The sequence below is a fragment of the Polypterus senegalus genome, chromosome 17 (genome assembly GCF_016835505.1).
Source record: "Polypterus senegalus isolate Bchr_013 chromosome 17, ASM1683550v1, whole genome shotgun sequence".
In the NCBI taxonomy this organism is placed as follows: domain Eukaryota; kingdom Metazoa; phylum Chordata; class Cladistia; order Polypteriformes; family Polypteridae; genus Polypterus; species Polypterus senegalus.
Genome location: NC_053170.1, coordinates 4,271,689 through 4,288,926, shown reverse-complemented (window position 1 = coordinate 4,288,926; position 17,238 = coordinate 4,271,689). Strand labels below are relative to the sequence as shown.

The following is a 17,238-nucleotide window of genomic DNA, read 5'->3' as shown; positions in this document are numbered from 1 at the left end:
TAGATTTACCATGTTTGCCCATCAATTTACACTTGATGACCCACAGTGACAAAGTGAAAACATTTTCAGAAAGGACCAGAGTGACACAGAGAGATGAGGTCAAGAAGGAGGCTGAAGATGACACAGACAGGACCTCTGGTGGGCGGCTTGACAAAAACGGGATTCACTGCTAAGAATGGACGTCCTCCGGTAAGGCCCCACCTAATGGCTGCAGGAGGACTGTCCCTTGGTGCCTGATCCCTGAACGTCACCACTTCACCCGTGACTGTGGTCACCGGCCTCATCTTATAACAATAACAGCAGCCATTCCTGTCTGCCCCCCATCACTCCTACACATCCAGTCCAGTGAAGGTCCTACACAGTAGCTGCTGTGGTGGGCCCTTTCATTATAAGACTCAGGATCAAAACAAAAAGGTCACAGGGGTGCAGGTGCCCACTTACAAGGGCGACTTTCAGCTTCCAGATTTATGCTGGCTCGTATTCAGATGATCGCTTTTAAGCAGCTGACCCACATTGGGGGATTATCAGCATGGAGCCGATCAGAGCAGATGAGTGAAAAGCAAAGATTAAAAGGCGCCAACAGCAACGATCCGTGGGCTTCGCATGCCAGCAGACCCCTGATGTCGGCAGGCACTCACCAGTCATGATGCCGTCTCCGGGGCCCATCTGGACCGGCACGCCGTTCTCCTTCAGCTCCGTCCTGGTGCCATCTGCTTGCCCCGAAGGCAGGCCGTAGCCGCCCTGGGCCGGAACCTCCACACTCGCCATGGTCTGTCCCGAGTTGTACTGCACCGCTTGGCCGTCAGACACGCCAGAGTTCATTCTGTAGTCCGTGTGATCGTCTGACATACTGAGAGGAGCTTAGCCTGCAGGACAAGAAGAGAACGGCCATCGTTAGGATTTTCAGACCCGTAGACCATAAAGTGGGGATTGAACAGCTAGGAGATGGAGGGGGTGCATGAGGGTGGGGGTGGCATATGCCCTGCACAGAGACCATCCATCCATTTTCTAACACACAAATCCAGTTCAAGCTCAAGATGGCCAGACCTGACCTGGCAGCACAGCCACTAGGGGACACAGGTGTCCACCTGGGATGCCGTCACCCAATGGGTGACATTTATTAAAGTTACATGGCACACACTCTGGAATATATTTAACTCAAGTGGCAGCACCCCCCAATGCCACGTCGCTTTACACAGTGACCCATGCAATGCCACTGAATGCCTCTCGGATTGGAGGTCCATGGGGAAAAAAAATTAGTCATGGAGTCACCTGTAACCGCGCCCTCCTGTGGGATCCGTGAAGAAGAACAATTGGGGCTGCTGGGGCCGGTGAAGCAAGAGTGGCATGGGCTTGAAAATAAGAACACAGATGTGTGCCAGCGTGTGGGGGTGTTTGCATGAGGATTCTCCTTTGGGAATTTATAGAGAGAGTGGCAATGGCTTATGAGAATGAACATGTGGGGCACATTGGCACATTAGACTGCCTCATGGCACCTAGCCTGGCACGCGTCTTCCCAACTGCTCGCCCAGAGCGGAGACGGAGCTTTCAGAGTGCAGGGTCCAGATGTGGATGGCAGACTGTCTCCCCCTACCCCCATGCGTATGCCCATAATGACAGGATAAGAGAAGAAGCCCCCTACAGCATACAGTGGGATGCAAAAGTTTGGGCAACCTTGTTAATAGTCATTATTTTCCTGTATAAATCGTTGGTTGTTACGATAAAAAATGTCAGTTAAATATATCATATAGGAGACACACACAGTGATATTAGAGAAGTGAAATGAAGTTTATTGGATTTACAGAAAGTGTGCAATAATTGTTCAAACAAAATCAGGCAGGTGCATACATTTGGGCACCGTTGTCATTTTATTGATTCCAAAACTTTTAGAACTAATTATTGGAACTCCAATTGGCTTGGTAAGCTCAGTGACCCCTGACCTACATACACAAGTGAATCCGAGTATTTAAGGGGGTCCATTGTAAGTTTCTGTGAAGAGTAGCAACATGGGGGTCACAAAACAACTCTCAAATGACCTGAAGACAAAGATTGTTCACCATCATGGTTTAGGGGAAGGATACAGAAAGCTGTCCCAGAGATTGAAGCTGTCTGTTTCCACAGTTAGGAACATATTGAGGAAATGGAAGACCACAGGCTCAGTTCAAGTTAAGGCTCGAAGTGGCAGACCAAGAAAGATTTCGGATAGACAGAAGGGACGAATGGTGAGAACAGTCAGAGTCAACCCACAGACCAGCACCAAAGACCTACAACATCATCTTGCAGCAGATGGAGTCACTGTGCATCGTTCAACCATTGGCACTTTACACAAGGAGATGCTGTATGCGAGAGTGATGAAGAGGAAGCACAAACAGAGCGCTTGAGGTCTGCTCAAGCACATTTGGACAAGCCAGCTTCATTTTGGAATAAGGTGCTGTGGACTGATGAAACTAAAATGGAGTTATTTGGGCATAACAAGGGCGTTATGCATGGAGGAAAAGAACACAGCATTCCAAGAAAAACACCTGCTACCTACAGTCAAATATGGTGGTGGTTCCATCATGCTGTGGGGCTGTGTGGCCAGTGCAGGGACTGGGAATCTTGTCAAAGTTGAGGGACGCATGGATTCCACTCAGTATCAGCAGATTCTGGAGACCAATGTCCAGGAATCAGTGACAAAGCTGAAGCTGCGCCGGGCTGGATCTTTCAACAAGACAACGACCCGAAACACTGCTCAAAATCCACTAAGGCATTCATGCAGAGGAACAAGTACAACGTTCTGGAATGGCCATCTCAGTCCCCAGACCTGAATAGAATTGAAAATCTGTGGTGTGAGTTAAAGAGAGCTGTCCATGCTTGGAAGCCATCAAACCTGACTGAACTCGAGATGTTTTGTAAAGAGGAATGGTCCAAAATACCTTCAACCACAATCCAGACTCTCATTGGAACCTACAGGAAGCGTTTAGAGGCTGTAATTTCTGCAAAAGGCGGATCTACTAAATATTGATTTCATTTCTTTTTTGTGGTGCCCAAATTTATGCACCTGCCTGATTTTGTTTGAACAATTATTGCACACTTTCTGTAAATCCAATAAACTTCATTTCACTTCTCAAATATCACTGTGTGTGTCTCCTATATGATATATTTAACTGACATTTTGTATCATAACAACCAATGATTTATACAGGAAAATAATGACTATTAACAAGGGTGCCCAAACTTTTGCATCCCACTGTATTATAGAGACACTTCCCACATTTGGGGGCAGATCTACCATTGGGGTGTTCAGGGTGCACGCGCAGGGACCTGTGATGGCAGGGGGGCCTTTTTACCTAAAATTCCCCCCCCACCCCACCCCCAACTGCTTGATGACCCAAGGAGAAGATGCAGCACAAGGAAACAATGTAGAATACAGTGCCCTGAAATGATTGTGGGACCCCCCCTGACTCGATGAACTAGGGTGGGTGGGGGAGATGAAGTGATTGAGTACGATCAACTCTCTGTCAAGTCAGCCAGGGGCTTGTGGGGGTCTTAGAGATGGAATAATATTGGTAACAAATCTTAATGCGTTACGTGATCACTCCATCGACACAGTCAAGCCATGTGACGTCACAAATTTTATGTCTCCATGCAGAAAACGCAGCTTTGCAGTAGCGATGATTTGGGTCCGACGCAACACAAACTTTGCAGGCCCTTAAAATACGTGAGGCAATACGCAGATTTATACGTAATCCCACAACCCACCCTTAACTGACCAATGCCATTCTAGAATTTTCCAATTAAATACTCCAGTAAGAAAATAAAAAGGAACGAAAACGAACCGACTGATTAGCAGCTGCTCAGCAAGACTGTGACTGCTACCAAATGGGGACATCTCACAGTACAAAGGGGGACCTCCCGGGGCTGACTGATCTAATTTATTCCCCTATAATGTGTATTGGGTTATTAATATCTGGGAACACAAGTAACTTTCTCAATCTGTACGTGTGTGTGTGTGTGAGGGAGAGAGAATACAAGACATTCTGTGTGCTCACCTGTCAAGGTGTATACTCGAGTACACCTCAAACCCTGCTGTCCGGGGGGTGCGCTCTCCCCTGAGTGGGACCCGTGTCAAGAATACAGCGTGTCTAAGCTGATGCAGAGGCGGCAACCCAACCCGCCCGTATCCTCTTGACCTCATCGGCAGGCTCCCGTGGTGCTAAATCTGTCCCTAACAAGCTCAGGGCGAGTTATTTATACCTTCAACGTACAGCTTTAAGTTACCATGCATGGCACACATAAATTAGAGCGGCCCACCCATTAGCCGGCTTACTTAAACGCGCCTTTTGTTTTGAGATCGGTAAGGCGGCCAAGCAGATTCCTCGCCTGAAGTGTAAATGCTGCCCAGGATTGAGTCCTCGCCCCGTTTAATTTCCAAGTGGGTGGGCAGGCGAGTGAAAAACCAAAGGCCGGAAAGGAAGGCAGTGCCACGCTGGATGGTGGTGTGACCCGGAGCACCCCGCATGGTATTTTTAAATGGCAACCTCTTTTACTTTCAGTCATGTCAGGTTGGGGGGTTGGCACTGGTACAGCACGTTGCCGCACTCACCACACGACGAAATAGCTCGGGATCCTGGTTGGCAAAGAAGTACAGTCCCACCCTCTGGAAATGACCCCCTATCGGCAGCAGCCAGGTGTTAAATGGGTGTCCCCTTGGCCTGGTCCAGCCACTCGGGTCCTCCACAATGAGGATCACCCTCGGGTAATCGTGCCATGGCCTTTACTTTCAAATACACAACATCAATTAACTGGTATCCTCCCTGATTTACTTGTTGCCCACCCATCTCGAGGGTAAACCTTTCCTTCTTTGTGGACCTGTCCGGTGTTTTCTTTTCCACTGGATATCCTGGAATTTGGTAGCTCTGTTCACACTGGTCACTGGGGAATACTGGGGAACATGGCGCCTTTCATATGAAGCACCATGGGAAAGCAGGGTAAGAGGGTGATGCCTGACAAGCAGTTCAGCTCGTTTTCCGGTGACAGGGACAATATCGTCCCATCAGCAGGTAACATGAGCACAATGAAAGGGTGAATGAAGCCGCCACTCGGATGGCCTATTTCTGCTCGTGTGGGTGTCCCATTCCCAAGAAACATTAGCTCGAGTGCCTTCGGTGTCTCCTGTCGCAGTCGGCTCACGTGTTTTTTTTTTTTCTTCTAAGAAATGTCAGGTGCCACCCTCGAATGCTGTCCCTCTGTGACTGGTGGTCACGATCTGACTGATGACGTCTGCCTTGAATGTGTTAAAGGTGCGGAGCGAGTCTAAGATGTAGTAGAGAGCTCCTCGCTGACTGTGCTCTGTACGCGCCTCATTTGTGTGTGTCACACGCATGTCGTCACACACGTGCACATGGGGGGTGGCTAAAGGGCTTGAATGAAGCAAATTCTGTGCCAGACCAGAGGATTAACCCTTTCTCTTCTTTTTCTGCAGACCATTTTCGGAGCCCCGGTGATGTCACTTTAGGTTCCGGGCCTGATGACATCACTTCTGGTTCCAACCCAGAAGGCGTCACTTCCACTTCCGACCCTCATGACGTCACTTCCTATGCCTCTCTTTAAATTCCACCGTTTTCCACCTAAGCATCAGTTCCATTTTGAACGCCATAAAACCAGTTGCTTTAGTTTGTCTGCAAGCACTTACGATGTATGGGGCGGCTACCCCAAACCTTCTTGTGACTCCTTCGCGTTCTTGTTGTGACAACGTCTAAACATGTCCGGTGTAGCGTGAGGTGTGCGGGACAGAGGCGCTCCACTTGAGGACACTAATGAGAACGACAGATAAATGAGAGGGTCACAGTGGTCGGCTGTGGCACATTCACACCCAACGTGCACTGATAGGCAGAAAATACTCAGGAGCGCGGCGGCCCCCCATTGAAGTGCGACAGCTCCGTGAAATTATTAAATACGTGCTGAATGAGGGGCAAAGTGCTGGTGCTCAACGATACCCGTACACTAACTGCTGGCGCTCATATGGGTAGCGCGGGTAAGTGCCAGGACAGAGTACCAGTGTGCCCACATTAAGCACTGGCGTTTGCACATAATGTGAAAAGCCCATACTGTGACAGTGACATCTGTCTGTCTGTCCGGTTGGTTCCCAGTGGACCAACTTTTGGCAGCATTTTGGCACCCTTATTCTTTGAGGAAATTTGCCAGACGAGTTCAAATTTCATTGAGATATGTCGACTGCAATGCGCTGTCCAAAGTTTCGAAATTTCAAAACCTCGCCTGTCTTAAAACAGAGGACCATTCTGTGCGACTTCACCCTCATTTTTAACCTGAGAGCGGCTACTTCAGCTTCTGTCCACCTTCATGAAAAAACAACGGCCTGTGTGTCGGTGCATCTGTGTGCTCGTTCAGTTGCCATACCTCTGCCATTTCAACAGGTGGTGCATACCAAACATTTGAAGTCATAAAGTACATTGCATTGATCATTCCAACAGATGGTACATCACAAACTTTCATATGGTTTTTACTAATCATATCCAACTGCAGAGACGCACAGACGTATGTCACCACAGGTCTACAGCAGCAGCTCGACACCAGCAGTTTTTGGACGTTTTAGGGGTTAGTATGGTTAGCGTGTACTAGAAACAGTTAAGATTAGGGGTTACTTCACATTAGGGGTAAGTGTTGTTAATGTTAGAGCTCGGTGTGGTTAGCATCTCAATCAATCTGATTTGTGCCGACCTGTAAACTTCTATCACATCGCTGCTGGTCTCCAACGGCTGGCGCAGACCTGTGGTGACATATGGCGCTGTGGCTCTGTTGGTGGGTGCATCTCTCTTGTACGCATCCCATACCAAAAGGCATATAACAAAGACATGGACATTGCATTTGTCATTCCAACAGATGGCACAACACAAACATTTGTAATCATGCACTTTATAACTACAAATGTTTGTGATGGGCCATCTGTTGGAATGACAAATGCAATGCATTTTATTACTACAGGCTTTACATTCCAATAGATGGTGCATTGCAAACATCTACACTCAGGTCTATGTTGATTACCTAGATTTCAAACTAGTCAAAAACAGTAGCACAGCTAGTTGTTAATAATAATAATAATTAGATAGATAGATAGATAGATAGATAGATAGATAGATAGATAGATAGATAGATAGATAGATAGATAGATAGATAGATAGATAGATAGATACTTTATTAATCCCAAGGGGAAATTCACAAATTCAAATTTTTTCCTTTTATTTGTTCAACAGCCACTCCTAACAGCAAACCAATGAAACACCTGCCATGATACTTGATGGGGCGGAGTCATAATAATAATAATAATAATAATAATAATAATAATAATAATAAAAATAATGCATTCAAAGCCACACTGTGTGTCCAATTAGTTGCTACATCTCTGTTATAAGACATTTGGCATGGGATTTGTAAAAGCAGTGAAAATGTTTGTGGTGTGCCATTTGTTGGAATGAAAAATGTAACACATTTTATTACTTCATGCTTTGCAAAACACATTCCAATAGATGGTGCATTGCAAGTCTTAACATTGAGGTGTATGTTGATTTCAAACCATCTTAGACAGTAGCACAGCTAGTTAATAATAATAATAATAATAATAATAATGCATTCAAAGTCACACTAAATACAATCACACATACAGTAAAGTGCTTTGAATGTTTAACCTGTGTTAGAATATATTTTTAATAGTAGTATGATAATCCACATTAATAAAAGGATTCTCTGTGTATCTGTGTGTCCATCTTGCTACGTCTCTGTTATACGACATTTGGCATTGGATTTGTAAAAGCAGTGATATGTTTGTGGTGCGCCATTTGTTGGAATGAAAAATGTAACGTATTTTGTTACTTCACCCATTACAAAAAATTAGTATTGGGTTCGTAAAAGCTGTGCTAATGTTTGGGATGTGCCATCTGTTGAAATGAAAAAGTCCAATGCATTTTTTTACAAAATACATTCCAGTAGATGGTGCACTGCAAACGTTAATGCTGAGGCTTATTTTAATTATTTAGATTCCAACAAATCTTAGAATGGTAGCACAGCTCATAATTTTATATATATATATATATATATATATATATCCATCCTTCCATCCATCCATCCATTTTCCAACCCGCTGAATCCGAACACAGGGTCACGGGGGTCTGCTGGAGCCAATCCCAGCCAACACAGGGCAGGAACCAATCCTGGGCAGGGTGCCAAACCACCGCAGGACACACACAAACACACCCACACACCAAGCACACACTAGTGCCAATTTAGAATCGCCAATCCACCTAACTGGCATGTCTTTGGACTGTGGGAGGAAAGCCACGCAGACATGTCAAGTGAACCCGGGTCTCCTAACTGCGAGGCAGCAGTGCTACCACTGTGCCACTGTGCCACCCTAATAAATATATATATATGTATTTTTTCCTTTTATTTGTTCAACAGCCACTCCTAACAGCAAACCAATGAAACACCTGCCATGATACGTGATGGGGCGGAGTCAGATATGGGCAGGGCCTGATATGGGCGGGGTTGGAGGACAAAGTGTTACTATACAAGAAAGGCACGACAGCAGATGTGTAAGTATTTATTCAGTTTGCTAATAATTATATTTTCTTTAGTAATTCGATACGTTAGTAATGATATTGTAGATTTATTCATAGCCGTCTCTTACCATACCAGAATTCAGTGGTCTGTCTTGTTATATGCTGATTTGCCCACAGTCTGCACCCGTCTCTGCTTTTGTGCAGCGTCTTTCGTGAACCCCCGTCACAGCAGCTCACAAATGGAAGTGAAAAGTGACACGACATTCATGTCAGGGAAAATTAACAACTAAAAACATCGAAACGTATGTAAGATGTGTCACGTATGCACACGTGTGTTATGGGAGCGCGTAGGAGGCTCAGCACACAACTTAAACTATGGGACAAATGGCGGTGAGTCGCAGCTGCTGACCTCAGTTTCTCATCCTGCCGTAGAGAGTTTGAGGACCCATCAGATGATGATGATGATGACGATGACGATGACGCTTCTGGTCCATCCCTGGAAGCCCCGCCCCCTCCTGTCACCAGGTTATAAAATAAACGACGCGACTGGAAGTGTGCATTCATGACACGGACCACAACTGTCAGAGCCACCCAGCTGTGATCGATAAATGATCACTCAGTGACCGCGTTCATTCCTTCCATTGCTATTGAATGGAGACCACCCAGGGGACCCCAACACCTCACCCTGCCTTGTCCCTTTAGTCGTCACGGATGGCATCATTGGCACTTTAGTGACCAAACGTGTCCTCAGCATTTCCGTTATGCTAAAAAACAACCTCACAGCAGCAGTACCTCGAGATTTCAATGACTCTGAAGTTCTCCGTCTCGCGATGATCCGCTGCTTGTCACGTTCAGAGACAGCCAAACCCCCATCGGGTACTTCTTTGGTAAAATTTTAAGATTTAAGAAATTTGCACTCCTCTTAGCCATCTTAGACCCTCCACATCCAGCAACTAACAGCAGCACAGGAATCTTCTCATCACTTGAGTCCGTCAAAGCAACTTCAGTCACCTGAGATTATTAAATGGCACAGTGGCATGGCAGTGGTGGGTCCTAACGTGGACTGCCAGAGGTGAAGCTGGCATAGAAGCAGGTCCACATATGGAGTTTTTGGACCCACAGGCACATCACTTTGTATGCGTCTCTTGTCTGCTAAAGTCCACCGGCCCTGATGTGTGGACCCTGAACTTGGGTTGGCTCATGGAGTGTGGCGCACGGTTTGACAAAGCAGCTGGGAGACGGTGGCACAGCTGAGGACCTGAACGGCAAGGAGGAAGTGGCTGCTGAAGGTGACAAATGTCCTTCTAAGGGTTACTTGGCAGCAATCTGCGTAAAGAGGCAAATTTCACTTCTCCATCCCTTGAAGGGGGGGTCATTACTAAATGTTATGTATAATAACCCGTACATGTCAATACATGCTATTCTTATTGTAATTTCTGAATATGATTTTACTATACAATTGTTATAAAAATATGAAATACAGTAAATGTGTGATAACAAGAAACGTTAAAAATGTTCCCCTTTCAAACCGGCTCTCCAAGAAGCCAAATGTACCCGATTGTTATGCCAGGCGGACATTGTTTGACTTTTCATTTATTTCTTCCTGACTTACAGTCACCCTGGTTGTGAATCCTCTTTGAACCCGACTCCAATCTCTTCAAGCAGAGCTCAATCAGATGAGCCAACGGTGCCATTTAGCGAATTTAAAAGAGGTAAGCGGAGAGAAGGGTCCCATGCCGTTTGTAATCTTCATGCTGTTAATGGCGGCTCACAGCCTAAAAAACGTTCTCTCTGATGGGCCAATTAAGCCTCATCCCTGCCTAAGTGAGTCTGGGCGCACACTCCTGATAAGTGAACACATCAAAACAAGCGGGCATCACCTAGTGTACTATCCCAGGTCAGGTGGATTGGCATTGCTAAACTGGCCTAAACTGTGTCTTCTAACCAAAGCTCCAGTTGGTTCAAAACTCTGCCGCCAGAGCCCACAATAGCGGGCACATAACCACCAACTTGCTGTGCCCTCACTGTGTCTTTTACGACTGACTACAACATTCCATGACTGACCCTTAAAGCCTTAAATGGCCTCACACCCGCCTATGCCAGTGACCTCCTCCTCCTCCTCATTGCTCTGCTCCTCTAAATCCACTAAGGTCCACCAATTCCAGGACGTTCTGTTGTGCCCCAAACTGACCCGCGCTCTGTGGGTGACCGAGCCCCCAGCTTTATAACACTTTGGAATGACCTCCCTAAATGACCCTCCATTCTTTGATAAACTCGTTTGTTCAGGAAGGCACTGAACTGACCGGACGTGTTGAGCCTTTTTTCAGCTGACCAGCTGCTTAGGATGATTTCTCTTTGTATCACGATGGCTCAGGATTTTCTTGTAGGATTGTTTTTTCATTGGTTCATTGTCTCTTACTCACTCGCGGTGTTTCCTGTGTTTACCCTTATTTATTGTTTTATGCACATAGTAGCCACCTCCTGCCCATCTTACACACGTTGACCTCAGCATTAATGTGTGCAGTACACCACCTGTTGGAGTGTGTTTTGTAATGCGTGTAGTAATAAAATGCACTGAATTTGTCATTCCAACAGAGGGCACATCACCAACATTTGTAGTGATAAAACTAAACTACAAATGTTAGTGATGAGCCGTCTGTTGGAATGACAGATGAAATGCATATTATTACTACAAATGCTTGTGATGTGTCATCTGTTGGAATGCAAAATGCAATGCCTATGCATCTGTTATATGCCATTTGGTATGGGATTATTGGAAGCAGTGTTAATGTTTGTGATATGCCATCTGTTGGAATAATAAATGCAACACACAATATTACTACAAATGTTTGTGGTGCACCCTCTGTTGGAATAACAAATGCAATGCAAATTGTTATAAAAAATGCACTGTGTTTGTCATTCCAACATATGGCACATCACAAGCATTTGTAGCATTTAAATACATTACTACAAATGTTTGTAATGCACCATCTGTTGGAATGGAAAAAGCAATGCATATGTCTCTGTGATATGCCATTTCGTATGGGGTTTGTAGAAGTAGTGTTAATGTTTTTATGCACCATCTGTTGGAATGACAAATGCAATACATATACCTCTTTTATGTCATTTGGTATATTTGTAAAAGCAGTGTTAATATTTGTGATGCACCATCTGTTAGAATGACAAATGTAATGCATATTATTACTACAAATGGTTGTGCTGTGTCATCTGTTGGAATGCAAAATGCAATGCCTATGCATCTGTTATATGCCATTTGGTATGGGATTATTGGAAGCAGTGTTAATGTTTGTGATATGCCATCTGTTGGAATAATAAATGCAACACACAATATTACTACAAATGTTTGTGGTGCACCCTCTGTTGGAATAACAAATGCAATGCAAATTGTTATAAAAAAAACATGTCATTCCAACATATGGCACATCACAAGCATTTGTAGCATTTAAATACATTACTACAAATGTTTGTAATGCACCATCTGTTGGAATGGAAAAAGCAATGCATATGTCTCTGTGATATGCCATTTCGTATGGGGTTTTTAGAAGTAGTGTTAATGTTTTTATGCACCATCTGTTGGAATGACAAATGCAATACATATACCTCTTTTATGTCATTTGGTATATTTGTAAAAGCAGTGTTAATATTTGTGATGCACCATCTGTTAGAATGACAAATGTAATGCATATTGTTACCACAAATGTTTTTGATGGCACTTTAATGTAACTTGGTTGACTCGACAGATGGCATCTTTCGATTCTTCTAACCCTCCCACCTCCCTAACCATAACCACAGTGTAACTGGGTATATCATCCTTACACGCACTTTAGCCTGAAACCTGTCACTTCCGACATGTGGAAAGGGTTATAACACCTGTGGATTATGGGCGGAGTCAAACGTTTAACTTGACCCACGTTTAGCCGAAGTCTCATTCCACAAGCTGCAACAAGGGAGGTTTGAGAGCAGTGTTAATGTTTGTGATGCGCCATCTGTTGGAATGACAAGTGCAATACATATACCTCTGTTATATGTCATTTAGTATGGTACTTGTGAAAGCAGTGTTAAAAAGTGTGATGCGCCACCTTTTGGAATGACAAATGCAATGTATGTTATTGCCACAAATGTTTGGGATATACCACCTGTTGGAATGACAAATGCAAAGCATATGTCTCTGCTATATGCCATTTGGTATGGGATTTGTAAAAGCAGTGAGAAGGTCCTCACTGCAGCATATGGAATGGGGTGTGCCTAAACCTGGCCAAGGTTAAATGATTACCTGCCCCTGTAATTCATAGACATGACATGTTTGGGTCCTGCTGAGTTCCACACTAAATGTAAATAATGTGAGCTCCACGCAAATCATAAAAATTGCACTTTAATGTAACTTGGTTTACTTGACAGATGGCATTGGTTGATGCTTCTAACCCTCCTACAACCCTAATCATAACCACAGTGTAACTGGGCATATCCCCCTTACATGCACTTTATCGTGATACGTGTCACTACCAACATGTGGAAAGGGGTGTAACACCTGTGGATTATGGGCGGAGTCAAACGTTTAACTCGACCCACGTTTAGCCGAAGCCCCAATCCACAAGCTGCAGCAAGGGAGAGTTGAGAGCAGTGTTAATGTTTGTGATGCGCCATCTGTTGGAATGACAAGTGCAATGCATTTCACCATACCGTAACAATTCCAAAGCCTGCTTAATCCTGAGGAGGGTTGTAGGGGCAATGCATTTTATTATTACAAATGTTCTTGATGTGCCATCTGTTGGAATGACAGAGACATGGCAACACACACAGATACACACAGACTCTTGTCCGTTTATTAATATTTTATATATGCCCTGTTGTTCATTTCATATTTCTATGAAGTACTTTGCACATGGGAAAGCCACTATATTACTAAAATGTATTGTTATTATTAACATTGCGTGTGTTTGTCCTATCCAGATGCTGTTCCTACCTTGCACCCAATGAATGCTGGGATAGCCTGCAGCTGTGCTGTGACCCTGACCTGGATAAGTGATTTAAGAAGACGGATGGAAACGCAAGAGACAGTGCCTAACATAAGAGTCTATCACCAACTCTAACCTGCCACGACCGGGATGGCAGCACAGGGCCGTCTTACCAGCATCATAGCCCCCTGGGCAAAGTAGTGCACTGGGGCCCAAAACAGAAGCTTCAGAAATATCACGGGCCCCTATGTTTCTGGGACCCCCCGCCAGGGCCCCTCGTTAAGGGCCCATATGTTAAGATGGCCACAAGCAGCGCAGCGCCAGGGCTGCCCATTGACTCGTGTTGGGCTAAAGCAGGGCTCTGCAGTGCCTGCAGGTTTTTGTTCCAACCCGACTGCGTAATGAGATGCCAATCATTGCCAATAGCAGATGTCACTTCATTTTACAGTTTGTCTGTCATGTCAGCTCATTCTTTTATTGAAGTTTTTTTTTTTCTTCTCAAGGATTTCATCCAAATAATTTGTAGTTTTGCCCTTCAGTTTCCTTCCAAATATTTTGTTAAACCAGATGAATACACACAAGTGTCAATGGAAACCAGTTAGATGGGCACACTTCCTGGTTCTTTTGTCATTTCTGTCTTGTTGCGTTGCCGCACCCACCAGATGATGAAATAGCTTGGGATCCTGGTTGGCAACCCCCCAAGGCAGACACACGTCCCAGTGCCACCCTCCGGAAACAACCCTCTATCTGCCTCAGCCAGGTGTTAGGTGGGCGTCCCCTTGGCCTGGTCTCGCCGCTCGGGGCTTCAGCAATGAGCCGGATCACCCTCGGGTAATCGTGCCAAATGGCCGCAATGCCGTAACTGACACTTCGTCATAATGCAGGTCATGTGCCTCATTCAGGACCCTGTGAGCAACACAAAGTCAAACCAGCGGGACCCAAGGACCCTCCAAAGAGACACACATAAAGGGGTCCAGTCTTCATCTCAAGTCACTGGGTAGCGTCCACGTCTCACAAACAGGAAGCACCAGGACTCTAAAGACTTGGACCTTCATACTTTTGCAGAGATATCAGGAACAACTAAAAACAGGGAATCCATGTTAAGGGTGGGGAATCTTAACAAGTGAGACCCCGAAAATGAAGCATAAAAAGGTGGCCTGAGCAATAAGAACGTCAACAGAAACAGCTGACTTCTCATTATGAATCGGTTTGGAGCAAGACCCCGACAGCCACTGCGCCAAATCTATGGAGCTGATGAGAACCTGCATGGAGAAGGAAGAAGGTGCCAACTCTCTCCACACACATTGTAGCCAGACTCAGCTGGGCCAGGGCTTGAAGTTGGCGTCATGGCACTAAGGCATTGGTGACCTTAAATCAAGTTTAACACTGTAGCCCTCAAGCCCAATGTATATTTGTTGGTGACCCACCCGCAATGGATACGGAATATGTTTCCTGTACCCCCGGACATAATAATTAAGGGGATTTTACACTCTCAAAAATAGTTTGTGTCTGTTTTATTTATCATCGGCCCCCTGGATGCAACCAGTAAAGGTCAAAACCCATATAGAGTCCTATGGGGTCACGTTCAGTGTCTGTGCCCCTTAGCTTACCTAAACGGCATCCCTCGATGTCTGGAGTGTGTGCCCCTTTATCTACCTAAACAGTGTCCCTCGAATGATGGAACCTGCCTAGGTCACCTAATGGGTGCTGGATGCTGCCACTCTCAATCAGTGATGGGGACCAGCCCCGCCTCTGGACCAAAATGGTAAAGGGGGCATCTGAAACACCCAAAAATTCACCAACAGTATACCCTCCAGTGTGTCTCTTTTGTTACTTCGGCTAAATGACCTCCTGATGTAAGGAGTCACCCCTACCCCTCCCCAAACCAATGCAGGATGAAATTGTCACTGTATCTCATGAAAAGAATAGATAGCCCTGGCAGAGCTACAGGAGCTGGCACAGAGCAGACCAGTCTGACAGGCATAAATAACATAATTAGCTCTGTGCCCGTCTGCAGCTAACCACATTCCCAAACCCACTTAATGTAACTTGAGGCTGAGGAGGACGCGGCCTGTCCAGGAAACAACATGCAAAAGGCAGCAGCCAACCCTGCAGCAGGCCATTCAGGTGTTCTAATACACTCGACTTTGGGTGTGTGTATTGAGAACCCACTCCGGCAGTGACCGGGCACCTAAAGAACTAGACATGTGAAACAACAGCACTGACCACTGTGCCAGCTCTCACAAGTACAAAAATAACCAAAATGCATGGGGTCTCCTAAAAACGAAACGTTTGATTTAGGCGTCTGTGTGAATAAAGCAGCTGCCAGCTCCCATTTTTGATCGCGTTTGTCAGACGTTTGGACGAGGATGTCTTGAAGGGAGCGCCAAGGTGCCAACTCGTTCCTTCTATATGTTCCTCATTTCAGCAAGAGCCGGCCGCAAATACGTCGGAGTAACGTCCATAGGGCGCACTCCTGTCCCTCCTCCGCCTGTGACCCGTCATCGCAGTCTCCTCTGGTTGCCTGAGGAACAACGCCGATGTCCCTAAAATATTAAACTTTGTCGGCCGATCGGGAAAGCGCCCTCGCATCGGCATCGCTAAGTAAAAAGATGAACTCCTACCTTGGCACGAGATCTTCCGGTCACCAAGTACTTTAAATTATGATGAAAGAAAAATAAGAAGCGTAAAAAAGAGAGAAAAAGATCCGATAAAGAAGACGATCGCGTTACCGTCCATGCAACAGTGCGAGAAGGAAGAGGGGTCACGTGACCGGTTATCGTTGCCCTCAAAAAGCCGCTGAGCTGTCAACGGTCGCCTTATCTTAGGCAAGCAGCGGGGCAAAGCGAAGATATGGGGGCGTTGGGGGGCCTGTCATCCTTCCTCGTACGTATAAATGACTTTGACAGGACAGCATATATTTATTTTAGCGCGACACTCCCTCGGTGGATGTAACAAGTGACTGATTGATCGCAGTGTGTTTTACACTCTCACAAAGTGCGGGTGTCTGTTTTATTTATGCCGGCCACCTGGACGCTGCCACTGTCAATCGGCAGTGGGGACAAGGTGCACCCCCGCCACGCAGGACGACTCTTTCCGAAAAGAGTGACGTTGGCAGGACCGCAGTTGGCAAGCCCGGGAGCTGGCACCAATTTGGAAACCATTAATTGAATGTGCTGCGTAACGAATGCCGCCCCGTCCCCATTTAAGCACGTCGCTGGTGTCGCTTCACACTAAATTAAACTCGGTTACAAAACGAGGTCAACATTCCGTGTCGCTTTTTATAAATCACCCCAAGGGGGCTAAGAATCACAACGCCATTGGCGCTTTACTTTTTTTTCTCCTCCCATGAGAACTTCTGAGCCACACGAGGCTCCCCCAAGACTCCTGGATCAAACTCTGAACGCCCACCTCACGGAGCAGCGTGATGCAGCACTTTTAAAAGGACAATCCGTAATGTTACACCCGTGTGTCCCCAAACCCCACCCCGTCTGGGCAGGAGCTGGCGGAAGGCAAAAGAGAGGGACGTGGAGACGTGCGGGACTTGACGGGACTTAGATATAAGCAAAAAAGATGTGAGTGGCGCAGTGGTTAGCTGAACAGTCACTACCGCCTCATTGCCCAAGTATAGATGGCAAGCCGCCATCTTCAAGTATCACAGGTGGGCACTGATTGATGTGATGAGCTGGAGGGCTCGCTGTTCGTTC

At 45.9% G+C, this 17,238-nt stretch overlaps 1 protein-coding gene across 12 annotated transcripts in view; it reads right to left on the bottom strand.

The window, feature by feature from the left end:
• Positions 1 to 17,238, bottom strand: part of maptb (microtubule-associated protein tau b) — a 115,775-nt gene that overhangs the window by 79,201 nt on the left and 19,336 nt on the right. For 11 of the 12 annotated variants that reach the window (XM_039740266.1, XM_039740264.1, XM_039740260.1 and 8 more), the window contains exon 2: positions 639 to 866. In XM_039740266.1, the coding sequence (XP_039596200.1) occupies positions 639 to 849 (211 nt within the window). In that variant the 5' untranslated portion in view covers positions 850 to 866. Of the gene's footprint in view, positions 1 to 638; positions 867 to 16,155; positions 16,282 to 17,238 lie in introns of those variants that run through there. The other variant, XM_039740261.1, reaches the window with a different exon arrangement.